This window comes from Alosa sapidissima, chromosome 7 (genome assembly GCF_018492685.1).
Source record: "Alosa sapidissima isolate fAloSap1 chromosome 7, fAloSap1.pri, whole genome shotgun sequence".
Classification (NCBI taxonomy): Eukaryota; Metazoa; Chordata; class Actinopteri; order Clupeiformes; family Clupeidae; genus Alosa; species Alosa sapidissima.
Genome location: NC_055963.1, coordinates 13047704 through 13073990, shown reverse-complemented (window position 1 = coordinate 13073990; position 26287 = coordinate 13047704). Strand labels below are relative to the sequence as shown.

The window sequence follows — 26287 nt, the reverse complement described above, 5'->3', positions numbered from 1 at the left end:
CACTTGGGGGTGAAACAGTGCCAGTATTCAACCCCAACCAACCAACTTTCATTCTGAAAAAGTGATCGAAAAGTGAAGGAAGTTGCAAAATGTATACATGTACAGAGCAAGTTCAGCAAGTTTCATAGGATACAAGCTTCAGGGAAACTCCAGACCTCTGAATTCCTTTGATGAAGGTGTAACACAGAGTACAAGTCAAGGGCGTAGTCTGCCACAAGTAGCCATATGCTTTGACACTTTCATAAGAGCGTCACATAAATCCACTTCGGTTTCAGACACTCAAGTGATAGCATGTCTAAACTGGTTGTCCTGGAGATGTACATTTTATGCAGTGTTTCCTCTACGGTGATTTTAGCATGGCGGCCCGCCACAATGCCGCCATGGTATCAGAATCAGGACAGACTCACATTGTAGTTGCAGTTGCCTTTTAAATAATCCTGCCAACATACTGTATCTCCCCCACTAGCTGCCGCTCACATTACAATTTGACAATAAGTAAAACTAATCAGAGGTTATTATGGCCTGTCCAGTTTCACTTCACATATTACATATTGTATTGATGTAGCCTATTTTAAACATTAATTTTCTTCCCAGTGTTTCCTCTTCATTTTGTAGCGGTGCCCACTGCTTCAGAATTAGGGCAGACGCACATTATTTTCCGGACGCATAGTTAAATGCGCTCCGCTGGCTGCAGATAATTGCAGTTTAACAATAAACAGTAATGCTAATCCGAGGTACCTGTCTAGTTTTATTCCATAAATATATTGTTTTATAGATGTTAGTGGCATGCGCTATCAAGAGCTTCCATGTGCTGTTTGTCAACATCGCAAAAACTACAATTTTCGTACAACTTGGTGGAAAGGTGTAGCACAGGCTAAGGAAAACCCATTCATTTCTGGAGATGATCATATTCAAAGGATTTTCCATATCGTAGCCTATTACGCTTGCAACAACAGCGAAAATGAAACATGGAGAGTGGATGTCTCCCCACGGAGATTCCGCTGTTATTAGATGCACACTCAATCGCGATTCGATGCAGGAGATAAAACAAGGTAAGCAATTTTGCAAATGTGGGGACGGCACAAAACTTGGCCATAAACATTTTGTACGCACTTGCGGTGATGACTTAGTAATGTGAATAGCGAACTATAACCTAAGAAAGTAACCAAAGAAAACTAAATTTGACTTGTACCAAATAAAAGCTGTGTTGTGAGTTGTGTTTCTACAACATGCACAAAACGTTCAAGCAGTGACATGTGGTTTAATGCATGGGTTAACGTGACATGAGTCAGACAGAAGATGGGCCTGTCTTTAGTTCCTGAATCCTGTCCCTTTCAAGTCACGGTAAATGGTGTGATTAGCAACTAGAATAAAAAAAAAATCCCGGGGTGACACCCCGTGTTATTACAGTGCATGGAAATGCACTGTACTGTTCTTCCTAGGCTTCTTCTTATTACAGTGCATGAAAATGCACTGTACGGTTATTCCAAGGCTTTTTCTTCTGATTATTCTTCTTCTTCTAACGCATTTAATGCAGCTTCAACCGTTTAACGTAGAAACTTCATTCAAACTGCGTTGCGTAGGTCTTACTTAGGACATTTTCATCTTTGTAACTTTTATACTTTTTAAACTATTAATTAAAAACTACTCAAAATTTCCCCATAGACTTAACATGGGCTGATGACATCACAATAGAGCCGTTAAGCAATTAGAATCCTATGGCAGGTGTTCGGGCCACCTGCATCAACTGCCAGTCTCAGGCTTTAAGCATACAAACTGGCTCTATTAAGACTACACATCCTGTTCAACTGCTTCCTCTGCCAAAAACTGTTTCAAAATAAAAGTCCTCACTACAATATTTCACTGTTAAACAATTTAACCCTTTAAACTACTGAACTTTTTAACTGTTCAGCCATTGTAACTGTTACTTGTCATCAACTATGACTCCTACCCACTGTAGCTAGTTAGCATGGTTAGCATTGCTAACATTGTTAGCATTTTTAACAAAACTGCTAAAAATGATTAGCTAAGTAACATGGTTAGCATAGTTAGCATGCTAGTTAGCATTTTTAGCAAAACTGCTAAAAATGATTAGCTAAGTTAGCTAAGTAACATGGTTAACATAGTTAGCATGCTAGTTAGCACAACTGCTAAAAATGATTAGCTAAGTTAGCTAAGTAACATGGTTAGCATAGTTAGCATGTTAATTAGCATAGTTAGCATGACTTTTAAAAATGATTAGCTAGGTTACCTAAGTCACATGGTTAACATAGTGCTAGTTAGCATAACTATTAAAAATGAAAACATTAGCTAAGTTAACTAAGTTAAGTAACTTGGTTAACATTATTATCTTTGATAACATAGTTAGCATAACTGCTAGCAAATATTAGAGCCATTCCAACTGTCAGTTATCGTCAATTATCTACCTAAATAATTTAACCATTTAAATTATCCACCTATTTAACCGTTCAATCATTCCAACTATATTAAACCTTATCTACCAAGCAAATCATTTAACTATATAAACTATCCACTTATTTAACTGTTCAGTCATTCCGACTATATTAAACCTCATCTACCTAGCAACCAATATAGTTTGTTTTTACTCTGTATGATATTTTACATCATATTTTTTGCATTTTCATGCACTGTATTTCCTTCAGGAAATGTTTTTCTAGTTAATACTATGCTATAGGTTCAAATTAATCTATAGGCTACAGATCCTATACGTCTAAGCCATAGAAATGAAATACATTCTAATGAAATTCCAGGTTTTTCCATATTGTAGCCTATATGTAACGTTCTGATATTTAGTGTGACTTTTTTTGTGGGGAGGTAGGGGTGCAGATGGCCTGGCTGCTGCCACTGCTAAAAAAAATCTAGAGGAAACACTGTTATGAGAATATCAAAATGGATAGGCTACATCTTCACAACAAACATAATAAGAATGAGTTTGATAAAATACTGGTAGGGACAATTTTGTCATCCCAAAATATTGGTGGGGACAAGTGTCCATGGTCCCCATGCAAACCTACGCCCATGGTACAAGTTGAGTAGCTCAAGCTTGCTTCCACCTGTGTTCCACTGACTGCTGCTCCACTTCTAAGGCCCCCTCTCTCTGCCTCCCTCTCCATTAAACTTGATTAATATTGATACAAGGCCCTTTCCATACTCATCATGTTACACTACAATCCTGAGGGGTATGCCCTGCCCTTACCAGGTATCAGGATGGTCTTGAGGGGTCGGACTTCTACACCTTGGGTGGGATACTGCAGAGGGCTGTTCGCTTCAGCAACAATAAGCAGGTCTGCAGCAGTCTGGGACCTACATAAAGAAAGAGCAATCATACCACAAACCTTATAATAATAATAATAATAATAATAATAATAATTATTATTATTATTATTATTATTATTATTAGAATGCTTTAACAGATCATTATAGGAGCGGCAGTGGCTCAGGAGGTAGAGGAGTCGAGGGGTAAAGTTTGTCAATAGTCTAAATATTGGGACAGGACCATAGCCTACCTTTGGTGGAAAACTGTTTAAATGTCGCTGTTCTCCCACTCAGTTTTATGTTGCCTTGTTTTTTCGTTTTTGATAGGCCTATCCCAAGTTCTTCCATGATGACTGGCTCTAACTGACAGTCACCACCTGTTCTGCACACATGGAATTCAATTCTAGCACGTTTTTGAAACGCAAGGCTATGAGCAAGACTGAACCACAGAGAGGGGTGAAATATAAAGGCTGCATCATCTTGCCTAGTATCATTCATTGGAAACGCGATGGCGCAAATGTTTACTTTTTTGGATGACAATGACAACTGGTAGCGTAGACATACTGATAGCTTTCATTAAGCCTGAGTGACGTATATTTATGTGGAGAGCTAGACAGTCGCCCTAATTGGCCAATGAGGCACTGAGCCAGGCAGTCGACGGCCGTCGGATGGACGGCCGTTCTGGACTTTTCCAGAACGCACAGATTGTCAGTCCGCCCCTGAATGTGAGGCATGATAATGTAAAGTGCTTTGGGTGCTCGCAGGAGCCGAAAAAAGCGCTATATAAATGCAGTCCATTTACCATAATAATTTGATATGAATTTTTCGACAGCACATTTCTAAAACCAAGATACAAGTTATAATGCCTTAAGTCTACAATGATCTGGTGTACTTACAATTACAATTAAAGCCCCTCCCACCACCCCTGTCTCTTGATTACCCTTAACCCAACTGGGTACTTGTTAATTGTATGTCGGCGGTTGATTCACTGTGAGCATTGAGAATAGCCGGACAGCTGAAACGTCTGCTCTTGCTCCCAAAATTAAATGGAAAAACTCCTTTCTGAAGACTTTGTTTAAGTAATTTCTTTCAGTGTGCGAACTACTCCTCTCTCTCTCGTACTTACAATTACAGCATGAATTGCTTTCCTGTAAGACTATACATTATCTGGTTTGCTCACAAATCTGCTTGTTGTAAAACATTGCTGAGGCAATTTATAGATCTAAGGAAGAGCATCTACATAGCCTGACGTAGTCATACTCAATTCTAGTCAGAATATGAGTCTGATACTGCTCCATTGGGACATAATTATGGGGTGTGTTTCAACCGATACAGGGGGGGAATGCCTCTGCACTCAATTGGGTAGACCTAACCAATCAGAGCAACGAAATAGCTTACCGTGAGGTGTAGGAAGAAAACACACAAACCATCCTTCTTTTCCACAAATGCCTTAACATTGTTTTCTGGTCTTTTGTAAAAGTTAGTGCCGTCAAAAACTCCTAGCCTACAACACTCATTAGCGAAATCTAAGAGATACATAGGTCTAGTAGGCTATTAGGAAAAAAATGATAGCCTATATCCCCTCCGTTTTTAAAAATAATTCTGTTGAACACTGATATGCTACAAACATGTTAAACAGCTGGGAAAGGCTGTCGCAAATCCCTCGAACAGGTGGTCAATCAGAGATTTCAAACGAACGAGGTTGCAATGCAATAGCGCTGTTTTCCCTTGATGAAAGTGAAACCACGAGTTTTCCCACATCTCAACTTTGGCCAAAGTTTTCAGAAATAAACATTTTCAGTGATAAAACCTCATTAAATAATATGCCTTTTCCATATGGGGTCTTAACCCATTTCACCCCATCGGTCACAATTGTGACCGAAAAAAAAAAAAATGTACTTATAAGCCTCTAAAACTGTAACTGGGGAATATCCCAATACTCTTTCAGTAAATATTGAAACAATAGAGTGTTTCAGTGAAATGTGTGCAGTGTCAAATGTTTTGAGTAAATTGTCACATGACCAGAGCTGTTTACTTCCTGGTTGCACCTTGTGAAGAGGATGACGGCCTCACAGCTCCCAAATAAAAGGTTTTTAAAGTATGTTAAAATAAACATAGGACAAATATTTTTTGTACATATGGTCTTTAAGGTGTCTAGTTATGATATATACATTTATAATTATTCAAATGTCTTTGGTGTGTTTGCAGAATGAGTAAACATGTTAACGGTCACAATAGTGACCGGTGGGATAGAATGTTGTATCTACTGTAGATGCACACATACTTCTACACCTACAAACACACACACATACGCATACTCATACATACACACATACAGAGACATACACACACACATACACACACTCACACACAGATACACACTCACACACACATACACACAGATATACACAAGAATAAACACACACACACAGATATACACTCACATACACAGATATGCACACTCAGACATACACACTACGATGGTAGTCAGGTATACTCACACACACAGACATACACTCACAAACATACACATATTCACACACACAGACACACACACTCACAGACATACACACACACACACACACACACATATTCACAGAGACACACACACTCACAGACATACACACACACACACACATATTCCCACACACACACATACACATATTCACACACACAGACATACACACACACTCACATACACACTCTCACACACAAAAATATACACACACATACACACAGACATACACACTCACACATACACACACACAAAAATATACACACACATACACACAGACATACACACTCACACATACACACACACACACACACAAATACACAGATACACACAAGAATAAACACACACACACAGATATACACTCACATACACAGATATGCACACTCAGACATACACACTACGATGGTAGTCAGGTATAGAGCAAGTTACACTGGAGAAATTAACATGCTATAGTCATAGGTTGTAGTAAGCTAATGTTTAACCAAGTTAAGCTAACGGTTAGCCACAAAAAGCTGATACTGCGTGCACAGATATCATGACAGGGAAAAGTAAAACATTTTAATATGACAAACAAATGGTTTGGTTTGTTCTGACAAGCAGAGTGTCTGGTCGAGTGCAGTGGCTGAGTCTTTGCTGTCCACACGGCAAATGTTAACCGGCAAACACGGCAAAAAAACTCACTTTGGAATCCGGTTACAAAAAAGATCGGTTACAGCCTCCTAAAATGCCGGCCTTGTGTGGACACATGGTGTAACCGGAAAAAAAAATTAACCGGTTTCAAAAAAACGTTCTCGTGTGGACGGGCCCAAAGACAATTTGTCACCACAATGTGTTTTTTGCTGTCCAGACTCAAATACTTTAAATAATACTTTAAACAATGGATACATTTTGGATATGCTAAAAGGCAGGGTCTTCTCTGATCACACACTATTTTAAGAAAACTATTTGACTAAAATTTACCTGCACTGAAATTGCCTTCAGTGCACGGTCACCAGATATTTGTGTATTCAAAGTGGACAGCATGTTCCTCAAACAAGGCCAAAGATGTACCAGCAATATGCTGTGTAATCACTAGACATTTCCCTCTGCAAATACAAAACTACAGCACTGTGCCTGTATTACTGGATCTGATAATGCAGTTTCTCTCGCTTCTGTCTGACAGCACCAGTGCCTTTACCAACTTCTTATCAGATGTATATTTGACAAGAAAAGGCTAAATTATGAAATTGCCTGTGGTGAGCAAGAGTAGTGTATATGTATTGTGTATCTGCATATCACACAGGTGCAAAAATGTATATTTGTTAGTTGGTCGCTGTCAGTAGTCTTTGCAGTGTGTTAAGGAGCAACTTTTTTGCCCTGACACAGGCAACACAAGACACGTCAGTCAGCCTTCCTCTCCAGTAGTCTTTGCAGTTGGTTTGATATGTTTTTACATTTTGCTGCTCTTATTTTTTCATTATTATATGTGCCCTCTTATTTACTTATTTACTTACTTTTTTGTTTACTTGAATGTTATGTTTGTCTGTGGACCTAAATTGGTAAAATATGTCTTGTCTTCACCGTGGGATAGTGAGAAACGTAATTTCGATCTCTTTGTATGTCTGGAACATGTGAAGAAATTGACAATAAAGCTGACTTTGACTTTGACTTTGACTTTGATATGTCTGTAGCTTAAAATGGTACATTCTGTACACAGGTCGAAGCAGCTAGAGCAGAAACTGGTGGCATTGAAGTCCCATGCCAAGGTTTGTTTGGGCACAGGGTAAAGCGTTAAACTCACCTCTTCTGGAAACTGTTGTATTCCTGAGCTCGACGGCGTTTCACCTCCTCCAGCTCTGACTCCTTAAAGGCCGTGTGAAGGTTCTGCGCCGACACCCGAGGGAACAGCAGATTGGCGTAGGGCAGGTTGATGCTCCTCGTCTCCCCCTCACACACACAGCCGTTATGGGCCAGGAGACTGGGGGAGGGAAAAGGAAACAAGTTTCAGGCCTAACAGCGGAGAGATGTGGGTAGTTTCATAAATGCAAAGCATTGAAGCCATGCATCCATTCTAAGGACTTAAGTGTTAGATACGTAGATTAGTCTCAAACTAATTATGTTGAGAGGGGCAGGTAAAAAGTTACAGGTGCAAAGTTGGATCTCTGCAAGACCAATACAAATGCAAGTGGACATATTCCATACCAATACAATGATGCAAGAGCCAGACACCGTATGTTTCTGATAGTTTCATGCATGGACATGACATATAGTTTGTCATTTCAGTTTTGTCATCATTTTCTGGTTTTACTCTGGCCAATGCTCAAACTCAGCAGCAAGACCAGATATCCTCTGCCACTCCAGGTACCCTGAATGAAAATCTAATCTCATCTACAGTGGCCTCTTGGTGAATTACATTAGTTTCACATTGAAAACAATGAGAAGAATCCAACCTTGAAAATTCTGGCGCTTAAAGGCTGGCGTGCATCACCCAGGTGGGTGCTACTCATTGGATATATATATACTGTGTACTGTATTTAAACTTTATTACAGGCTCTAGACCCAACAGCAAGACATACAACAACAACAACAACAACAACAACAAAAGGAATAGATACATAAACACATACAAACATACTCTGATTCATGAGAGTCTTAACAGGCACCCATACCAATGCTTCCACAAATATGATTGATATCTGACCGAGCTGCACCTGGGGCTTGTGAGCATCATTACAATACAGTTTTGAGACTCATCAAGTCGGGACATGAACTTACACATCATATTCCTGAAGAGAGCCTGTAAAGTGCTTAGCCCTGAGTCACAAAAGAGCTTAGTTGTTGTTGTTGTTGAGTGAGAGTGGGGTTGGAAAGACTACACCTCTGTTGATCGCCTCTCCACCTCCACAATCACCGTCTCTGCACCAGGCACTCTATTCAAATATTACTTCTTGCACAGGTTTATTTGAATGTATGGCAGCAAGATCATGCATGTGCATCCGTGTAATGTAAGTTTACCTGTTTATCTGTTTAAGCCAATGTAAAATGTGTCAATTAATTTAATCAGCTTGTCAGTAACATTCTATTTGACACGACCGACACACTGCACTGAAATTATATTCCTTTTTGGGTTAAATCTCCCTGTGATGTATTCATTAATGTTATCCGAGACATTTGTAGCCTGAGATGATGCTTTGTGTTATAATAATAACATATAGAATCTCTTTTGTGTGTAAACAGCGATCTATTGTTGTTGTTTTTTATTATTTCCTTCTTTATTGTAGACAAACCACATCTGCAATAAGCCCTGTTTGTAGAACTACCTGTTCATCTTGTCATTGTCCATCAAATTTTCAGTAAACAATAACTCTACTCCAACCATAGGATTAGCGCAAAATCACAAACTTCCAAAAGTTTTTTCAACACCCTTGGCTGTGGTTCGGCAGCAGCTAATTCACTGAAAAGTGAATTTCTCACAACCCTTTTTACTCCTCTCTCCAACGGGTGCTAATAATTGTGTGGGCAATTGTATATTCTGGTTGTCTACCATAACCCACAGGATTTCTCAATTAACCTATTTTTCATTTTGGGTTTCCAAAAGGACCTCTCAAATGTCCAGGGTGTCCAGATGATTTTATTTGGATCCCCCACCCCTACAAAACACTTGAGCAATGCCCTTGGCCCTTGGTCATCAAACTTGCAGAGTCAGGTCAGAAATCTAGGTGTCATTTTCGACAGCTATCTTAATTTTAATAAGCAAGTCAGCTCTGTTGTTAAGGGTAGTTTTTATCAGCTTAGAACAGTAGTTAAACTGAAGCACTTTTCATCTAAGAAAGATCTTGAAACAGTCATTCATGCTTTTATTACCTCATGTTTAGACTAGGGATGTAACGGTGTGAAAATTTAACCTCACGGTTATAGTGACCAAAATGATCACGGTTTTCGGTATTATCACTGTATTTCTGAAAGTGTGTTCAATATGTTCAGAAACCACTGATAGGCCTACACAAGCTGAAATAGTTTCAAAAAGTATCCCGTTCACTTTTTTCTTCATGTTTAATTAGCTATGTGCTTATAGCTTAACTTACCCTACCATAACTTGGAGTTTGCTATTTCTGTTATTTGGATGCAATGAGTGAGACCAAAGTAAGCGTTCAAAATAAAACTTTAGGCTACTGTATTCTCCTGATAACGTGAGTGGAATGGATTTAATGTGGACGCGAACATAAAAAGACGCAGAGTGGCTACATGATACGGTGAAGTGCACATTTTGCGGTGAAAAAGTTCTGCCTTTTAAAATCAGGTGTAGCCGAATCCGAATCGTAGTTAAAACCATCAATTAGACAACAGAATCAGTAGGGTACCAGTTTTGTTCCATTGTACCAGGCCTACTGTATGTCAAAAGCAGGCTCAGATGAAGCTGGGAAGGATTAAACACACGGTTTCCGCGGTAATCAACAGTGATAATCATGATATTTGAAATGAAAACGGTAATTATTATCGTCAACATTTTTATCGCGGTTTACCATTATACCGGTAATCGTTACATCCCTAGTTTAGACTACTGCAATTCACTGTACACAGGCCTAACCCAATATAATTTAAATTGTTAAAAGTTAGTTCAGCAATGCTGCTGCAAGACTCCTCACTGGCACCAAAAAGTATGAGCACATAACTCCAGTTTTAGCTGAGCTTCACTGGTTACCAGTGAAATTTAGAATTGATTTTAAGTTTTACTCTTTGTTTTTAAAGCACTCTATGGTCAAGCCCCTTTGTATATTTCTGAGCTGACTTGACTTGACTTCATTGATGACATTTAGGGCATGTTTTCTGTTAATAATTAAATGTCTATGTAATAGACTATACCCTGTGTAGCTTTATGCCTTGCTTTTTATTACTCAATGTCTTATCAAAAGCTTTTTTAGATTAGAGAATTCATATTGTAGCAAGGTAGCATGGGAAAAGGCACAGTGGAACACGCCCTTCAAAAAGAGAGGTATTGTCCTTCAGGTCTAAATGAGGGCTTAACTGTTTGTTTGTTATGATTATTGTGAAATTGTGTATTGGTCGTGCTTTTAGAATTGGGTTTGTCCATTAGTAAGCCAAGAGAAGTTACACACTTGAGTCACCATATAGGCTATTACCATCCAATGAGATTATTACCGACACCAAAAGAAGGCTAGCTGAAATTACGTATAGAATTTTTCTGCAACAGCAGGTGGACACCCAGGTACACACAAAAAACACATCCTCTAATGACACACAAGTGTGTGTTCTTGTTGGTTAAATGGGGTCAGGTCAAGTCAACAGTGAAGGATGTAACAAGCTCTCAGGAAAACAAGACTGCTCTAGACTATGTGCATGAAAGTTGGTGGTTAGTTTCCAGTGGAGCCAGGTGTGTTTGAACCTGCCGTTATTGTTAATGTAATTAGTGTCTACACAAACTCGGTTGGGTGTTGCAGTAGGGAATCAGTGCCTTAAGATAAAGAAGTAACGCTCAGCTAACGCTCCACCGGAAATACGTGAGCATACAGGAAAAGCCGTGTAGGTAGTCTATTGCGGCCACATGCCATCACACCCACCCCAACACACTCTCCTTGACACGGTATGGGATGTCATCGTATTTGTGCTCCGAGAGGAGCAGTCTGTCCCCCAGCAGCTTCTCCATCTTTGCCTCCTGCTTGGGCCGCACGTCCACGGACGTGTACGGCCGCGGCGTCCAGGAGCGGATCAGAGCTGCCACCAGCCCCAGGGTGACCATGACCATCAACACCTTCTTCTTCTGGGACCACATGGAGTAGGTGGGATTGGGGGTGGGGTGGTGGGAGGGGGGCAACAAGAGGAGGGGAGAGGAACGGCTCGAACTCTGTGGACCGGGACCACGATCGGACGCCTAGAGAGGAGAGAAGAACAGAAACAATATGGTCCTTCCTGGTGGATTCTCAGCAGAACAGAGTTGTAGCTTACCTAGGGAGTTTAACTAATGCTTGAAACACTTCAAATGAGAAGAGCTTGGTCTGATAGATTCACTACTGGGCCAATCGGAAAGCTATGGGGAATACTCCAATTTAAGTCTTGCAAGGCTCCATTTTGAGCTGACCCTGGCACTTTGAGATCTTGATTGATGCTTAATGGTGACAGTCCTGACCAAGATAATTACCACCACAACCACTGTGAAATTCATGTAGAGACGACATTAGCAAAAAAAAAGCAGTCAGCATGGTCCGACATGGAAATAACAACTGTACTAGTTCATACACAAGACACTTTTATAATCATCTGGCTGTCCACTATAGGCCTACCTGTCATCTAAATAAAGGTTGTTATACAGTTGTGCCTACATGACAGTGTCTACACTACAGTATAGGCCTACGTCGTTACTCAAACTTCCTCAACTCAAACAAGTATGAGCCAAGTCCATGAGCTTTCAAACACACATACTCAATCGCTCCCCCTTTACAATCTTCGCAGAATTCCCAAGGGGCTCAAGAGCATTTATTGGAAAACGTATAGTCATTTAAACCATGGATTTGCGTAAAATAGATGAATATTACAATGAGCAACCGCTTAAAAACTCAAACTCAGTTGACTTTATTTCATCTTGTAACTTTCACATGGCACGTATGCCTAAAGACGTGCAAGAGATTTACTTAAACTGAAAACACTTACTCGCATTTGCTTCCTTTTAACTGATAACCTTTTAAATTGCAAAATTACAAATGTACACTTTCACCCAAAGATAACTCATTCCAACCGGAAGGTATTCAATGACGGGCATAACTTGACCGTTAACACCTAAACAGTCCGTGAAATGTACTGAGTGAAGCAATTCTATAGCTCTGGCCCACGATTAAATATAGACAGCAAGCCTATGAATTAGCATGTCAAATAAACAATTAAAATACAACGTTAGCTAGCAGACATTTATGCCGGTTTTAGTTACCTTAATATATTAAGACGCATCAGACTACATGATCATCATTATCTCATTCGCTAAACGACAAGCTTACTGCTACAGCTGGTTTGAGTAATATTTTGTAATCAATAAAAGCAATAGACTAATTGTTGCAACAAAATACCTTGGATATGCTACTTAGTGTCAGGCTAATTGTTAATAGAGCCCTTACCACGACAAGTCGCGGGGATGCGTAATGTGGAAGGCCATATTTGGCAAAGATGAGCTATCATTACTGGGAGGATATGCCGTCAATTAACATTAAAATAATAATAAGTATCTAACGATGCCACGCAAGTTAAGTGAATATAAAACATTATCCCGTCTAAAGAGGCACTATTTGGATTTCTACGCGTATTTTCGTATTGCAGCATAGGGTCAGCCAAACCCAAATTGCACTGAATAAAATCACCTCGATTGCCTTGCAAAGCCAGATGTCGCATAATAACACATTCAATCCATAAGATAACATTGACTTACCAGACAGAATTATTTCATTGCCTCTTTTTTCCAGAGCAGTGGCAAACATATGGTTTCAAGCAAGGCATAAAAATCCGGTTGAAGGTAATTGGAGAATGACACTGGCAAGAATGCCGCCCTGTCTTGTTCTTCACTACCCCCTCTTTCGGCGTAAGAATCTGCCTGTTTCCATACGTAGCCGATGCCCCAAGTGGGCCCGCCTGTGAACTGCAGTTAAGGGTTTAAAAACCTTACATGTTCTTTTTGGTAAGGATAGATTACTTCATTGATTTTATGGAATCATTAGACTATTATTACTAGTTTTTATTCCATCTTTAGGCAAGGTAATAGTATGATGTTGTTGTCTTTTTTTTTTTTAAATCAGCACTTGCTTTTGTATAGTGAATGTTTTGAGACATCACATTAAATGTTTGGCCCAACAGCAAAACACAAGAAAAACATCACACAGTTGGGATATTTATTTTATCAGCACTTGCTTTTGTATAGTGAATGCTTTGAGACATCACATTAAATGTTTGGCCCAACAGCAAAACACAAGAAAAACATCACACAGTTGGGATATTTATTTTATCAGCACTTGCTTTTGTATAGTGAATGCTTTGAGACATCACATTAAATGTTTGGCCCAACAGCAAAACACAAGAAAAACATCACACAGTTGGGATATTTATTTGGAGACAATACAATTTCGGAAGCAATCTGCAATCTGAATGATGATGTAATAATAGTCTTAAGATTCACACACAGCTCTGTTACGTAGGATACTGTGTTAGGAAATGGATGTAAGGGGGGGGGAAGTATGTGATGAATTCCAGTTTGTGTGGGCTATTTCAGATACGGCATGAGCAATTATTTAAGGCATTGATAGAGGTGTGCATAATAGAAGACAAAGACTGCAGGATGCAGAAGAAAACAGGCTGCATGATGTGCTGAGAATTGATGTGGTACAGTAACTAAACACAGGAAGTCAGAGTGAGTGGTCTGTCATCTAGCTCAGACTGTGGTTGAGGCCCCTGTTGTACAACATCTACACTAATGACTGCTGAGCCAACAGCACCTCCATCATCAAATTTGCAGATGACACAGTGGTGTTGGACCTGATCAGTAACAACAATGAACAGGCCTACTTGAATCTAGTAGAGGATGTACAGTAGCACAGTGCCAGTTCAACAACTTGATCCTGCAAAACAAAGAAAATTGTGGTGGACTATTGTCAGTTACACTCCATTAAAAATCAATGGGCAGCCTGTGGAGAGTGCCGAAAGTGTTGAACATCACCGAGGACCTCACCAATAACATCCAGCACACTCTGAAGAAATCCAGGCAAAGACTGTATTTATGACCAGACATGGGGGACTCGAGTCACATGACTTGACTCGAGTCAGACTCGAGTCACATTTTTTAGGACTTGAGACTTGCTTGATCAACATGTATAAAAGACTCGACTTGACTTTGACTTGCTATTCATGACTTGAGACTTGACTTAGACTTGAGACAAATGACTTGAAATGACTTGACTTTTTATTTTTTCATAGATATTAAGGAGTTAACTTCACGATTTTAGAAAATCTGCTTAGGTGCTGTTGCATGCGTCACACAATGACAACCTGTCATTGTTACCAAGTGACGCGACAGACCAACAGCAAGTGCCAGATCAATTGCGACAGACTGAGGTAGGCTTACTTGCAAATATGGAAGGCTCTACGTTTATACCAAAACATAATAATGTTTGGCTTCACATATGATATATCTGACAACGCAAAGGAGAAATGAACAGCAGTCTGCAAGTGCGCAAATTAACGACATAACCACCACCACATTCATTTTCATCCGTCAGAAGTTAGTCGTGTTAGAAACCTAAGGTCAAATTTGAGGCATGTTAAGAGTTGGCTTTGAATCTATTATGCTTTTTAGTTGACGCCATATTAGGTTAAAATGTGTGAAATGGCAAAGTGAAACATTTTCTTGTCTAAGTTTAATCTTGATATGCTAGCGAAAATGTTGCCAATGTAACCTAAAGAAGGCTAAGCGGCTCTCTTTCTCCCTCCCTCTTAAACACGTCCCTGTTCCATACATTACAGCCTAGTAGTAGGCGAACAACAGTAAGTAGGCCTAGCTAACTGCCAGCAATCAGCCTAGAAAAGTAGCTTACTTCACATGGTAGGCTTATGTACAGTATAATATGATATAGCATTGACGGTCCTAAACCCTCCTAAACCCCAATGCGCTGTCGCGCTTGTCAAAGTTTGGCAGTGACGTCGGCAGCAGCGTTGATTAGTTCACTTTTTCAACATTATTGGGTCCCTGGAGATGTGACAGGTCAGGACAGGTGTAACTATCTGAATATATTTTCATGATTTGATGTAGCTTACCTAATATTTGAGGCATATTGAAACAATAATAGACTACTTTATAATAGGTCTATTTGAAATACATTTATTTTTATTAGTATACATTTCATCTTATTTTATAAACCGTTCAGATGTATGTGGCTTGAATGAATGCAATGTCTATTCGTTTGTTACAAATAAAACTCCAGCAGTTCATAACTAGCCTATTGTAGCTTATTTTCAAATGAAAACATTGGTAAATCATCATGAATTTATATGTTTTGGCTATGACTTGACTTGACTTGCTTGACCCAAGCTATGACTTGACTTGACTTGCTTGATTGTCACAAAAAATGACTTGGACTTGCTTGAGACTTGAAGGTTAAGACTTGAGACTTGCTTGTGACTTGCACATGTGTGACTTACTCCCACCTCTGTTTATGACAGCTGAGAAAATTCAAAGTGTCATCATCCATTTTGAAGGGCTTTTACTCTTCAGCAGTGGAGAGTGTTCTACAGGTAGCATCATCACCTGGTATGGGAACTGTACAGCCTGTGACTGCAGCAGGGAAGGACAGGGACAAAAACACAGCCCAAACAGCCCTCAAATCGGTCGGGCACACCTAATTAAATACAAAATCCTTGCATTACCCTTAAATATGCATATATTTACAACTAAGTGTCGTGGAGCACTGAAAATGAACAAATGTAGGCCTCACTGGCTATTGTGGTGGAAAAAACTCACACCTACCAGTTCAATTCAAGACCAAATTAGCACTCTGAAAAACCTCGATCCAAGGAAACACGCTGAGACAAAAGTCGCTCTTGAACTGTCAATATTTTAATCACAATACTAAAAAGTGACATAGCCTGACTAAGTCTAAGCCAATGCAACACTGAGCAGTAGAGTGAATGTATATTCTGCAGAATATTTAATCCAATTTGAGATCTGCGCAAAATCTGAGGCTGGAGCAGCGGTGCTCCATCCTTTATCCTCACAAAGGGGTCAAAGTTCCTCCTATTTCCTATATGCAACAATCTGATCAGAATTTGGGGTTCTTCAGAGTTCAGAGAGTTCAGAGAGATTTATTCATCACATACACAGTTATATCAGTATATAACAAGCAGTGAAATGTAAGCCTGGTTAGCTTCATGATTGTGTAAAGTAGAAAAAATCTAAGTAAAACAGATAAGATTAAAAGCAGAAGTTAATAATAAATAATTCAACTAAATAATAAAGTGACATGAATAATAATAATAATAATAATAATAATAATTGAAATAATTGAAATTGAAATTAAATGCCTTTATAGTCGTTGTACTTTACAATACAATGAAATTAGGAGCGCTACTCCACTGGGTGCACACAATAAATACAATAAATAATCATTACAGGACATATAAACAGAGTAAAAAACAGTAAAAGACATATAGAAACATAATAAAAACAATAAAATAGTATAATTTATACAAACAGTACCTTTGCGAAGTTTTCCTTGAAATCTCGCGTGTCACGGGAAGTTGATTGACGAGAAAGAGCGAAACTACAGCTGATACATGACATGAACCATACTGTCTTCGTCTTATCCTCCATTATGTCAGCTGAAGCTGCAGTCCGTAGGCTATATGCACATGTACCAGTCACTCCTTCTTCACGTGTACAGCACGTCTTCTGTCAACATTACTATTGCGAGTATTCACGTATCAGCTGTAGTTTTTCGTCAATCAACTTCCCGTTAGATTTCAAGATGGCGGCGCCCGGAAAACTTTGTGAAGGTACTGTTATGTATTATCGTCTTGTAAATAAACTACCAGTGCTTTTTCAAAGTTCTCAATGTCTCGTTTTAAATGTCAGGGCCTGTCAATATCACACCGAACTTCTCCTTTAATATTCATTTTCAAAACTGTACAACTCACCGAGTGAGTTCTTGCGAGAACTCTGGATTTTCCAGGTTAACATTTGGGAAGAATAAATCTGGTGGTACTGGATTGTATCAACCTATAACGCCTACCAGATAATAATAATAATACATAATAATAATGTTATTAAAATGGGACCATGGTATTCATTAGAGTTGGCATGTCCATGTTGAGGAGTCATGGCAGAAGGGCTTGCCTGACTTCAACAAACTGAACAGACAGTTACTGGGATGGGTGGAGTCCTTTATGATTTTAGTGGCTCTGTTCTTGCATCAGCTGATGCACATATCATGCAGGGAAGGGAGAGGAGTCACTCTCTGCAAGGCTTTGCAGTCTTTCTCAGAGCTGTTAGCATACCACACACACAGTGATACACTGGGTCAGTATGCTCTATATGACCCCAGTGTAAAACGTTTTTAAAATCACATGGGGGGAACCTGAATTTCCAGAGTTGTCTTAGGTGGTACATTCGTTGTCTGGCCTTTTTAACCTGAGCTTGGATGTGAGTAGCCCAGGTCAGGTCCTCAGAGATGTGTACTCACAGATATTTATAAATAAAACCACTAACTCTCTCTACCTGTGCTCCGTCAATCAAGAGAGGGGTGTAAGTCTGCTGCTGTCTCCTTCTGAAGTCTATAATTAGCAATTCACTTTATTGATCCCCACGGGAAAATTCATGATGAAACGAACTATTTGGCCACAATTCCCAACGGTGTGTGTGGAAGAAACCAGGCACTGAGCTGCACTGATGTTTGTCCTTCTTTATGCTTCTCTCATCCTCTCAAATGAACTCTGGATGTCATTCATTGTGACCATTGGGCCCTTGGTTACCTGTCTGACCAAGGCCCTCCGTCCCGGATTACTCAGTTTGGCTGAGCGGACAGATGTAGGAAGACTGTTGGTTGTTCCCAACTTTTTCATTCGAGAATGATGGAGGCCACTGTGCTCTTGGGCACTTTCAATGCTGCAGAAATGTTCTTTGACCTCGTAGCTTGGTTTTCACTCTAACATACACCATCAACTGTGAGACCTTATATAAAGAGATGCAGTGGCGATTCTAGACATTTTTAACAAGGGTGGCACTACTGAGGCACTGATTAATTCAAGGGTGGCATGAGGCAAAACATCCAGATAAACAGAAACAGGCTCAAGATGTGAAATTAGCACAAATACATTAGGGAAACCAGATGCAAACACCATACTCATAAATTGAAGGACAAAAAAACACAAATACCTTACTCTCATATAAAATGTCTTTGTATTTAAATAAAATGTAATACAAACATATTAAAGTTAATTATCTAAGTTGTCTGTCACTGGGCTATGCTGTTCTAAAACAAATTCCATCATGGGGGCATTAAAATATAATCAATTTTATTATATTTTATAAAAATATTTTATTTTGTAGCTGTTACAATAATTTGACCTGCTTTTTTGTCTATTAGTTTATTTTCTCAAGAAACTTGAGGTTGGTATGAAGGAGTGTATTGTGTATGTGAGAAATTTCATCTTCCTGAATCTCAATATTATGATCACAACAGGTCTGGGCAAATTATTAATTAAATTTTCACGTGGGGTAACTTGTTGCAGGGCAACCATAACCGGTTCCATGTCTTCTGATTAGATGATTAATCATCAGATTAATCATCAGATCATCAGATTAATCATCACTTTAAAGTTCTCAAGAAACTTGAGGTTGGTATGAAGTGTATTGCAGGGCAACCACATAACCGGTTCCATGTGTTTGAATTGGATGACTTCCATGTGTTTGAATTGGATAAAGTTCTCAAGAAACTTATCTGCCTGAATCTCAATATTCTGATCACAACTCTGGGCAAATTACAAGTCAGCACCAGTGCTGCATTCATTGTTTTGCACTTTTATAATCACATCACCAAAAGTAGGTTATTGGTTTTACCAAAAGAATTTGGCACTATTTTTAAACTACAAACCTAGAAAGTATTTTGATACAAAATATGATGCCATTTTTTTCCAACTAAATAAAATAAAAATGACAACATACTATTTTGTATTTTACATACATGTATCAGACATACTGCCTATCCCTGGCTGTTGGCTGCAGCAGCTCAAGCTAGGTAGTACTGATTGTTTTGTGTTTGTTTTGTGTTTATGTTAGTTTTGATCCAATTTGACAGCTTTGCTATGTTGCCCACCCAAAATTTCTACCAGCCCACCCAAATATAGTAGCCTAGGTTAGAACCAGCCCTGCCCTGCATGGAGACATATTTTACGATAATAATGGAGAAAATGTTAGCAAAACTTTAGGTTTTTGTTAACGGAATCTCCCGACCCCCATTCATCTATTTGCGCAACAGCCCACATTCTGCCTTCAATCCAGCGAGACAAGTGAAATAAATGTTTTTTTTTAAAGCTGTCATCGTCATAGGCACGATATTTAGGCTACCTCTGTTAAGCCTACACAAAGTTGCGTATTAAGGAGTATTTCCTGATCGGGGAAACTTTTTGTTCCGCAGTTCAATTGTGCCGCAGGCCAATAAAGGCAAGCGTGTTTGCCACTTACATTTCTGACGTCTGACACTTCACACTGCTGCAAGTGCATCAAGAAAGGTCCCGCCTTACACCATGTTAATGGCCAATCATAGACAAGGATTTGGGGTGGCACCTGGGGTGGCCAATCGAATCTCAAGGGTGGCCTGTGCCACCCGGAGCCACCCCTCTGGCTCCGCCCCTGAAGAGATGTGTCTTTCTTAATAATGTCCACTGAATTAATTTAGGCACAGGTGGACTCCGAACAAGTTGTAGAAGCATCTCAAGGACCATTAATAGAAGTAGGATGCACCACAGCTCAATTACAAGTGTCATGAATACTTGTAAATGGAATATTTCAGTCTTTTATTTTTGTTATAAATTTACAAAACACCCCAAACATCTGTTTTTGTGGAGTGTTGGAGTATTGATGAGAAAAAAAACTGGACTGGGAACAAAATTCGGCCCTGGCAATTTTCTCCTGGACCGGCCCACTACTGGACCGACGCCCCCCCCCCCCCCCCCCCCACACACACACACAAGCCCACCGATACCAAAATCCCCCCCTGATTCCCCCCCATAAATAACAAACATGCTGTAGCAACACTTCATAAACTGAACCCAAACATTTAGATTTAGGACCTACAGGTTATTATATAATCAGTATTGTAATATCTGTCAACTATGACGATCTCCATGCATGTTCAGTAGCCTATATTTTTCATTTAGTCAAGCAGTGACATGTGGTTTAATCAGTGTTGGGCAAGTTACTTCAAAATCGTAATATATTATGTATTACTTATTACTGTCATTTCAAAGTAATTCATTACATTATCATATTACTGTCTCTGACTCTGACATATTACTACTATTGTATTACTTTTAAGTTACTTTTACCAAAATATCTGGAAATATGGATTTGGAATTCTAGCCTTCTAAGCCTTGAGCTAGGCTTAAGGCTAACAACAGTAGAATACAATAGGTGCAGTGATGGCTCATGATGCAATACAAGGAACAATCATAGCCAGAATTTTGTTTAAAGAAGACAAAAGGTCAAAGTCTGGTCAATTGTGATAGAAATGCTGTAACTTTAGGCTTAGGCCTACTCATTAAAATCAACAGAGAGCCCACTACCTGTATATTGTAACCCAAAACTTAAAGACATGTCAAGATAGGCTACACAGTGCAGCTACTGACCATTTTTGTGCCCTAACTGGTGAAATACAATCTGCCTGTTCCCAGGGATGGGTAGTATTTCTGAAACATGTAATATGTGTTTCAAATGCAAAATAGTAATTTTGTAATTTTAAAAATACTGCAAAATACTATATGTGAAAAACACAAAAAAAGTAGATACTACAGACAGGTGTAATGAATAATTGGTAATTAGGCAACAATGGTTTATGTTTATCGCAATCAGCTAATGTGAGAACAGCTGTGTTCAACAACACTTACAGCTTTTCAGTGACAGCTATTGCTGAAGCATCAGCTCTGGTCTGAAGCACTGGTGTGAAGTGGTACGCAAGTAAAGATGAGCAAGTTGACCTGTGCAAGTTCACATAAGGACACTGACAAAGGCAACCATGTCCCATTGTCTCCATGCCAATCTTTAACAGAAAAATGTCAGATATCTCAACCACAATGACATCAATAGATGGTAAGGTGTTGAGTGTGTTTGAATTCCCTTCCTTGTAGCATTCTTTTCTGCATTCCACAGTGGGGAGAAGTTCACCTTGTTTAATTAAATAACAATTCTATTTCCTTATTTGGACATTTTGTAAAAAATGGACAGAAGACGAAGGAGACCATCCTGAAGAACCGTGTTCATCTGAGGCATCAGAGAAAAGAGACCGATAGCCTACTCCTTCCAAGACGCCCGGACTCTGAAGAAGTTCTGCCCCAATCCGTCAACTCCAACCGGTACAAAAACGCAAAGAAGCATTACAGAGGTAAGCTTGTTAATACATTTCTACTTCTTATGATATGACTATGAGAATAACCTCGATTGCCACGTTTCACATGAGTTAATAGTGAGTCGTGATTATTGTCCAATGTGATAAACACTGTGCATTCCCACACTCCTCATTTCCGTGAAATCTATCTATGATTAAATCATCTAGTCATATTTTGACATGCCTAGTATTCTGGAAGCCAGCCCGAATTTCAGTGTAGTGTGAGCAAATGTTACCAGGATAAACTTGTACCTGATGTGTAAGTTGGCCTCTGTCACTTTGTCAATATGTAGAAACTTCATTTTGTAATGGACTAGCATGTTATCCAACCCCCACTTCTGTGCTCTGCACCTCTGTGGGGGGTGGGCAGTGTTTCTCTGACCTGCTCAGCAATTGCATCTGGTGTCACCATATTTAACAGTCTGTGGAAATTGCAGTAAATCGCAAAAGACAATTTCTCACGTTGAGCACACAAATGCGTGTGTCGTTTATTTACATAGGAAAAAACACTGAAAAACTAAAATGGCGCTGTCCAGCAACAAAACCGGCATGGGGCTACAAGTCATCACACATTCATAACATTTAAAGGGACCACGATCCCTGAACAGTTATACTTACATGAAGTAACTACAGACAGAACAAAGTGCTGTGTTTAATATAAACGGTGTGTAGAACCACACTTAATAACAAAGGTGAATTATGCCGGTCACATTCACTACACACGTCCCCCCAGAATTCACCATATCAGAAGTACAATCAACAGTCAACGGGGAGGTCGTATTAACCGTCCACAACGGCTGTGCTGTACCGGAGGTCGATGAGACCCAACTGCGGCAGGTGTCCCGTCATGACACGGGTGTGGGGCATGGCGTGTGGGAGGCTTGGGAGAGAGGGGAGTAGGGGTGGGGGCAGAGCTGGAGGCCGTCCGCGTCGTGGGGGCTGGGCCAGGTCAACGGGCCTGGCCACATCCAAGTGAGCCGGTTTGAGGCGGTCAATGGAGAGTCGCTCCGGTTTGCCGCCCATGTCCACCACAAAATGTTTGTCTCCTGCCTCCAAAACACGGAATGGGCCCTCGTAGGGCGGGCGTAGCGGTCCTCTGTGGGCATCGTGGCGAATGAAAACATAATCAGCCGTCTGAAGCCCAGTGGGAATGTGCGACTGAGGGAGGCCGTGACGGGAAGTAGGGACAGGTGCGAAAAGCCTCGCATTGTCCAATAGAGTTGACCGCTGGAGAGTAGCAGACCAAGGAACCGTGGTGCTAGGGACAAAATCCCCTGGGACCCGCAGCGGCTGTCCATAAACAAGTTCAAACAAGTGATTAATCATCAGATCATCAGATTAATCATCACTTTAAAGTTCTCAAGAAACTTGAGGTTGGTATGAAGTGTATTGCAGGGCAACCACATAACCGGTTCCATGTGTTTGAATTGGATGACTTCCATGTGTTTGAATTGGATAAAGTTCTCAAGAAACTTATCTGCCTGAATCTCAATATTCTGATCACAACTCTGGGCAAATTACAAGTCAGCACCAGTGCTGCATTCATCGTTTTACATTTTTATAATCACATCACCAAAAGTAGGTTATTGGTTTTACCAAAAGAATTTGGCACTTTTATCCATTTAGGATTACAACTCCACAACACTGCAAACAAATCGCATCGCATTTGTCGGTCCTGTCAGAACTTTATAACACGGTTGGAACGCGACATGCCCGTGTTTAAAAAATGGACAGAAGACGAAGGAGACCATCCTGAAGAACCGTGTTCATCTGAGGCATCAGAGAAAAGAGACCGATAGCCTACTCCTTCCAAGACGCCGGGACTCTGAAGAAGTTCTGCCCCAATCCGTCAACTCCAACCGGTACAAAAACGCAAAGAAGCATTACAGAGGTAAGCTTGTTAATACATTTCTACTTCTTATGATATGACTATGAGAATAACCTCGATTGCCACGTTTCACATGAGTTAATAGTGAGTCGTGATTATTGTCCAATGTGATAAACACTGTGCATTCCCACACTCCTCATTTCCGTGAAATCTATCTATGATTAAATCATCTAGTCATATTTTGACATGCCTAGTATTCTGGAAGCCAGCCCGAATTTCAGTGTAGTGTGAGCAAATGTTACCAGGATAAACTTGTACCTGATGTGTAAGTTGGCCTCTGTCACTTTGTCAATATGTAGAAACTTCATTTTGTAATGGACTAGCATGTTATCCAACCCCCACTTCTGTGCTCTGCACCTCTGTGGGGGGTGGGCAGTGTTTCTCTGACCTGCTCAGCAATTGCATCTGGTGTCACCATATTTAACAGTCTGTGGAAATTGCAGTAAATCGCAAAAGACAATTTCTCACGTTGAGCACACAAATGCGTGTGTCGTTTATTTACATAGGAAAAAACACTGAAAAACTAAAATGGCGCTGTCCAGCAACAAAACCGGCATGGGGCTACAAGTCATCACACATTCATAACATTTAAAGGGACCACGATCCCTGAACAGTTATACTTACATGAAGTAACTACAGACAGAACAAAGTGCTGTGTTTAATATAAACGGTGTGTAGAACCACACTTAATAACAAAGGTGAATTATGCCGGTCACATTCACTACACACGTCCCCCCAGAATTCACCATATCAGAAGTACAATCAACAGTCAACGGGGAGGTGGGCGTATTAACCGTCCACAACGGCTGTGCTGTACCGGAGGTCGATGAGACCCAACTGCGGCAGGTGTCCCGTCATGACACGGGTGTGGGGCATGGCGTGTGGGAGGCTTGGGAGAGAGGGGAGTAGGGGTGGGGGCAGAGCTGGAGGCCGTCCGCGTCGTGGGGGCTGGGCCAGGTCAACGGGCCTGGCCACATCCAAGTGAGCCGGTTTGAGGCGGTCAATGGAGAGTCGCTCCGGTTTGCCGCCCATGTCCACCACAAAATGTTTGTCTCCTGCCTCCAAAACACGGAATGGGCCCTCGTAGCGCGGGCGTAGCGGTCCTCTGTGGGCATCGTGGCGAATGAAAACATAATCAGCCGTTTGAAGCCCAGTGGGAATGTGCGACTGAGGGAGGCCGTGACGGGAAGTAGGGACAGGTGCGAAAAGCCTCGCATTGTCCAATAGAGTTGACCGCTGGAGAGTAGCAGACCAAGGAACCGTGGTGCTAGGGACAAAATCCCCTGGGACCCGCAGCGGCTGTCCATAAACAAGTTCAAACAAGTGATTAATCATCAGATCATCAGATTAATCATCACTTTAAAGTTCTCAAGAAACTTGAGGTTGGTATGAAGTGTATTGCAGGGCAACCACATAACCGGTTCCATGTGTTTGAATTGGATGACTTCCATGTGTTTGAATTGGATAAAGTTCTCAAGAAACTTATCTGCCTGAATCTCAATATTCTGATCACAACTCTGGGCAAATTACAAGTCAGCACCAGTGCTGCATTCATCGTTTTACATTTTTATAATCACATCACCAAAAGTAGGTTATTGGTTTTACCAAAAGAATTTGGCACTTTTATCCATTTAGGATTACAACTCCACAACACTGCAAACAAATCGCATCGCATTTGTCGGTCCTGTCAGAACTTTATAACACGGTTGGAACGCGACATGCCCGTGTTTAAAAAATGGACAGAAGACGAAGGAGACCATCCTGAAGAACCGTGTTCATCTGAGGCATCAGAGAAAAGAGACCGATAGCCTACTCCTTCCAAGACGCCGGGACTCTGAAGAAGTTCTGCCCCAATCCGTCAACTCCAACCGGTACAAAAACGCAAAGAAGCATTACAGAGGTAAGCTTGTTAATACATTTCTACTTCTTATGATATGACTATGAGAATAACCTCGATTGCCACGTTTCACATGAGTTAATAGTGAGTCGTGATTATTGTCCAATGTGATAAACACTGTGCATTCCCACACTCCTCATTTCCGTGAAATCTATCTATGATTAAATCATCTAGTCATATTTTGACATGCCTAGTATTCTGGAAGCCAGCCCGAATTTCAGTGTAGTGTGAGCAAATGTTACCAGGATAAACTTGTACCTGATGTGTAAGTTGGCCTCTGTCACTTTGTCAATATGTAGAAACTTCATTTTGTAATGGACTAGCATGTTATCCAACCCCCACTTCTGTGCTCTGCACCTCTGTGGGGGGTGGGCAGTGTTTCTCTGACCTGCTCAGCAATTGCATCTGGTGTCACCATATTTAACAGTCTGTGGAAATTGCAGTAAATCGCAAAAGACAATTTCTCACGTTGAGCACACAAATGCGTGTGTCGTTTATTTACATAGGAAAAAACACTGAAAAACTAAAATGGCGCTGTCCAGCAACAAAACCGGCATGGGGCTACAAGTCATCACACATTCATAACATTT

The 26287-nt window shown here is 40.4% G+C and overlaps 1 protein-coding gene across 1 annotated transcript in view; it reads right to left on the bottom strand.

The window, feature by feature from the left end:
• Window positions 1-13335, bottom strand: part of b4galnt1a (beta-1,4-N-acetyl-galactosaminyl transferase 1a) — a 47638-nt gene extending 34303 nt beyond the window's left edge. Inside the window, exons 1-4 of the mRNA XM_042097783.1 lie at window positions 13203-13335; window positions 11350-11660; window positions 7572-7748; window positions 3218-3324 (exon numbers count right to left, since the gene is read on the bottom strand). Coding sequence (XP_041953717.1) covers window positions 3218-3324; window positions 7572-7748; window positions 11350-11561 — 496 coding nt within the window. The 5' untranslated portion in view covers window positions 11562-11660; window positions 13203-13335. The remainder of the gene's footprint in view (window positions 1-3217; window positions 3325-7571; window positions 7749-11349; window positions 11661-13202) is intronic.
• Between the last annotated feature and the right edge of the window lie 12952 nt (window positions 13336-26287).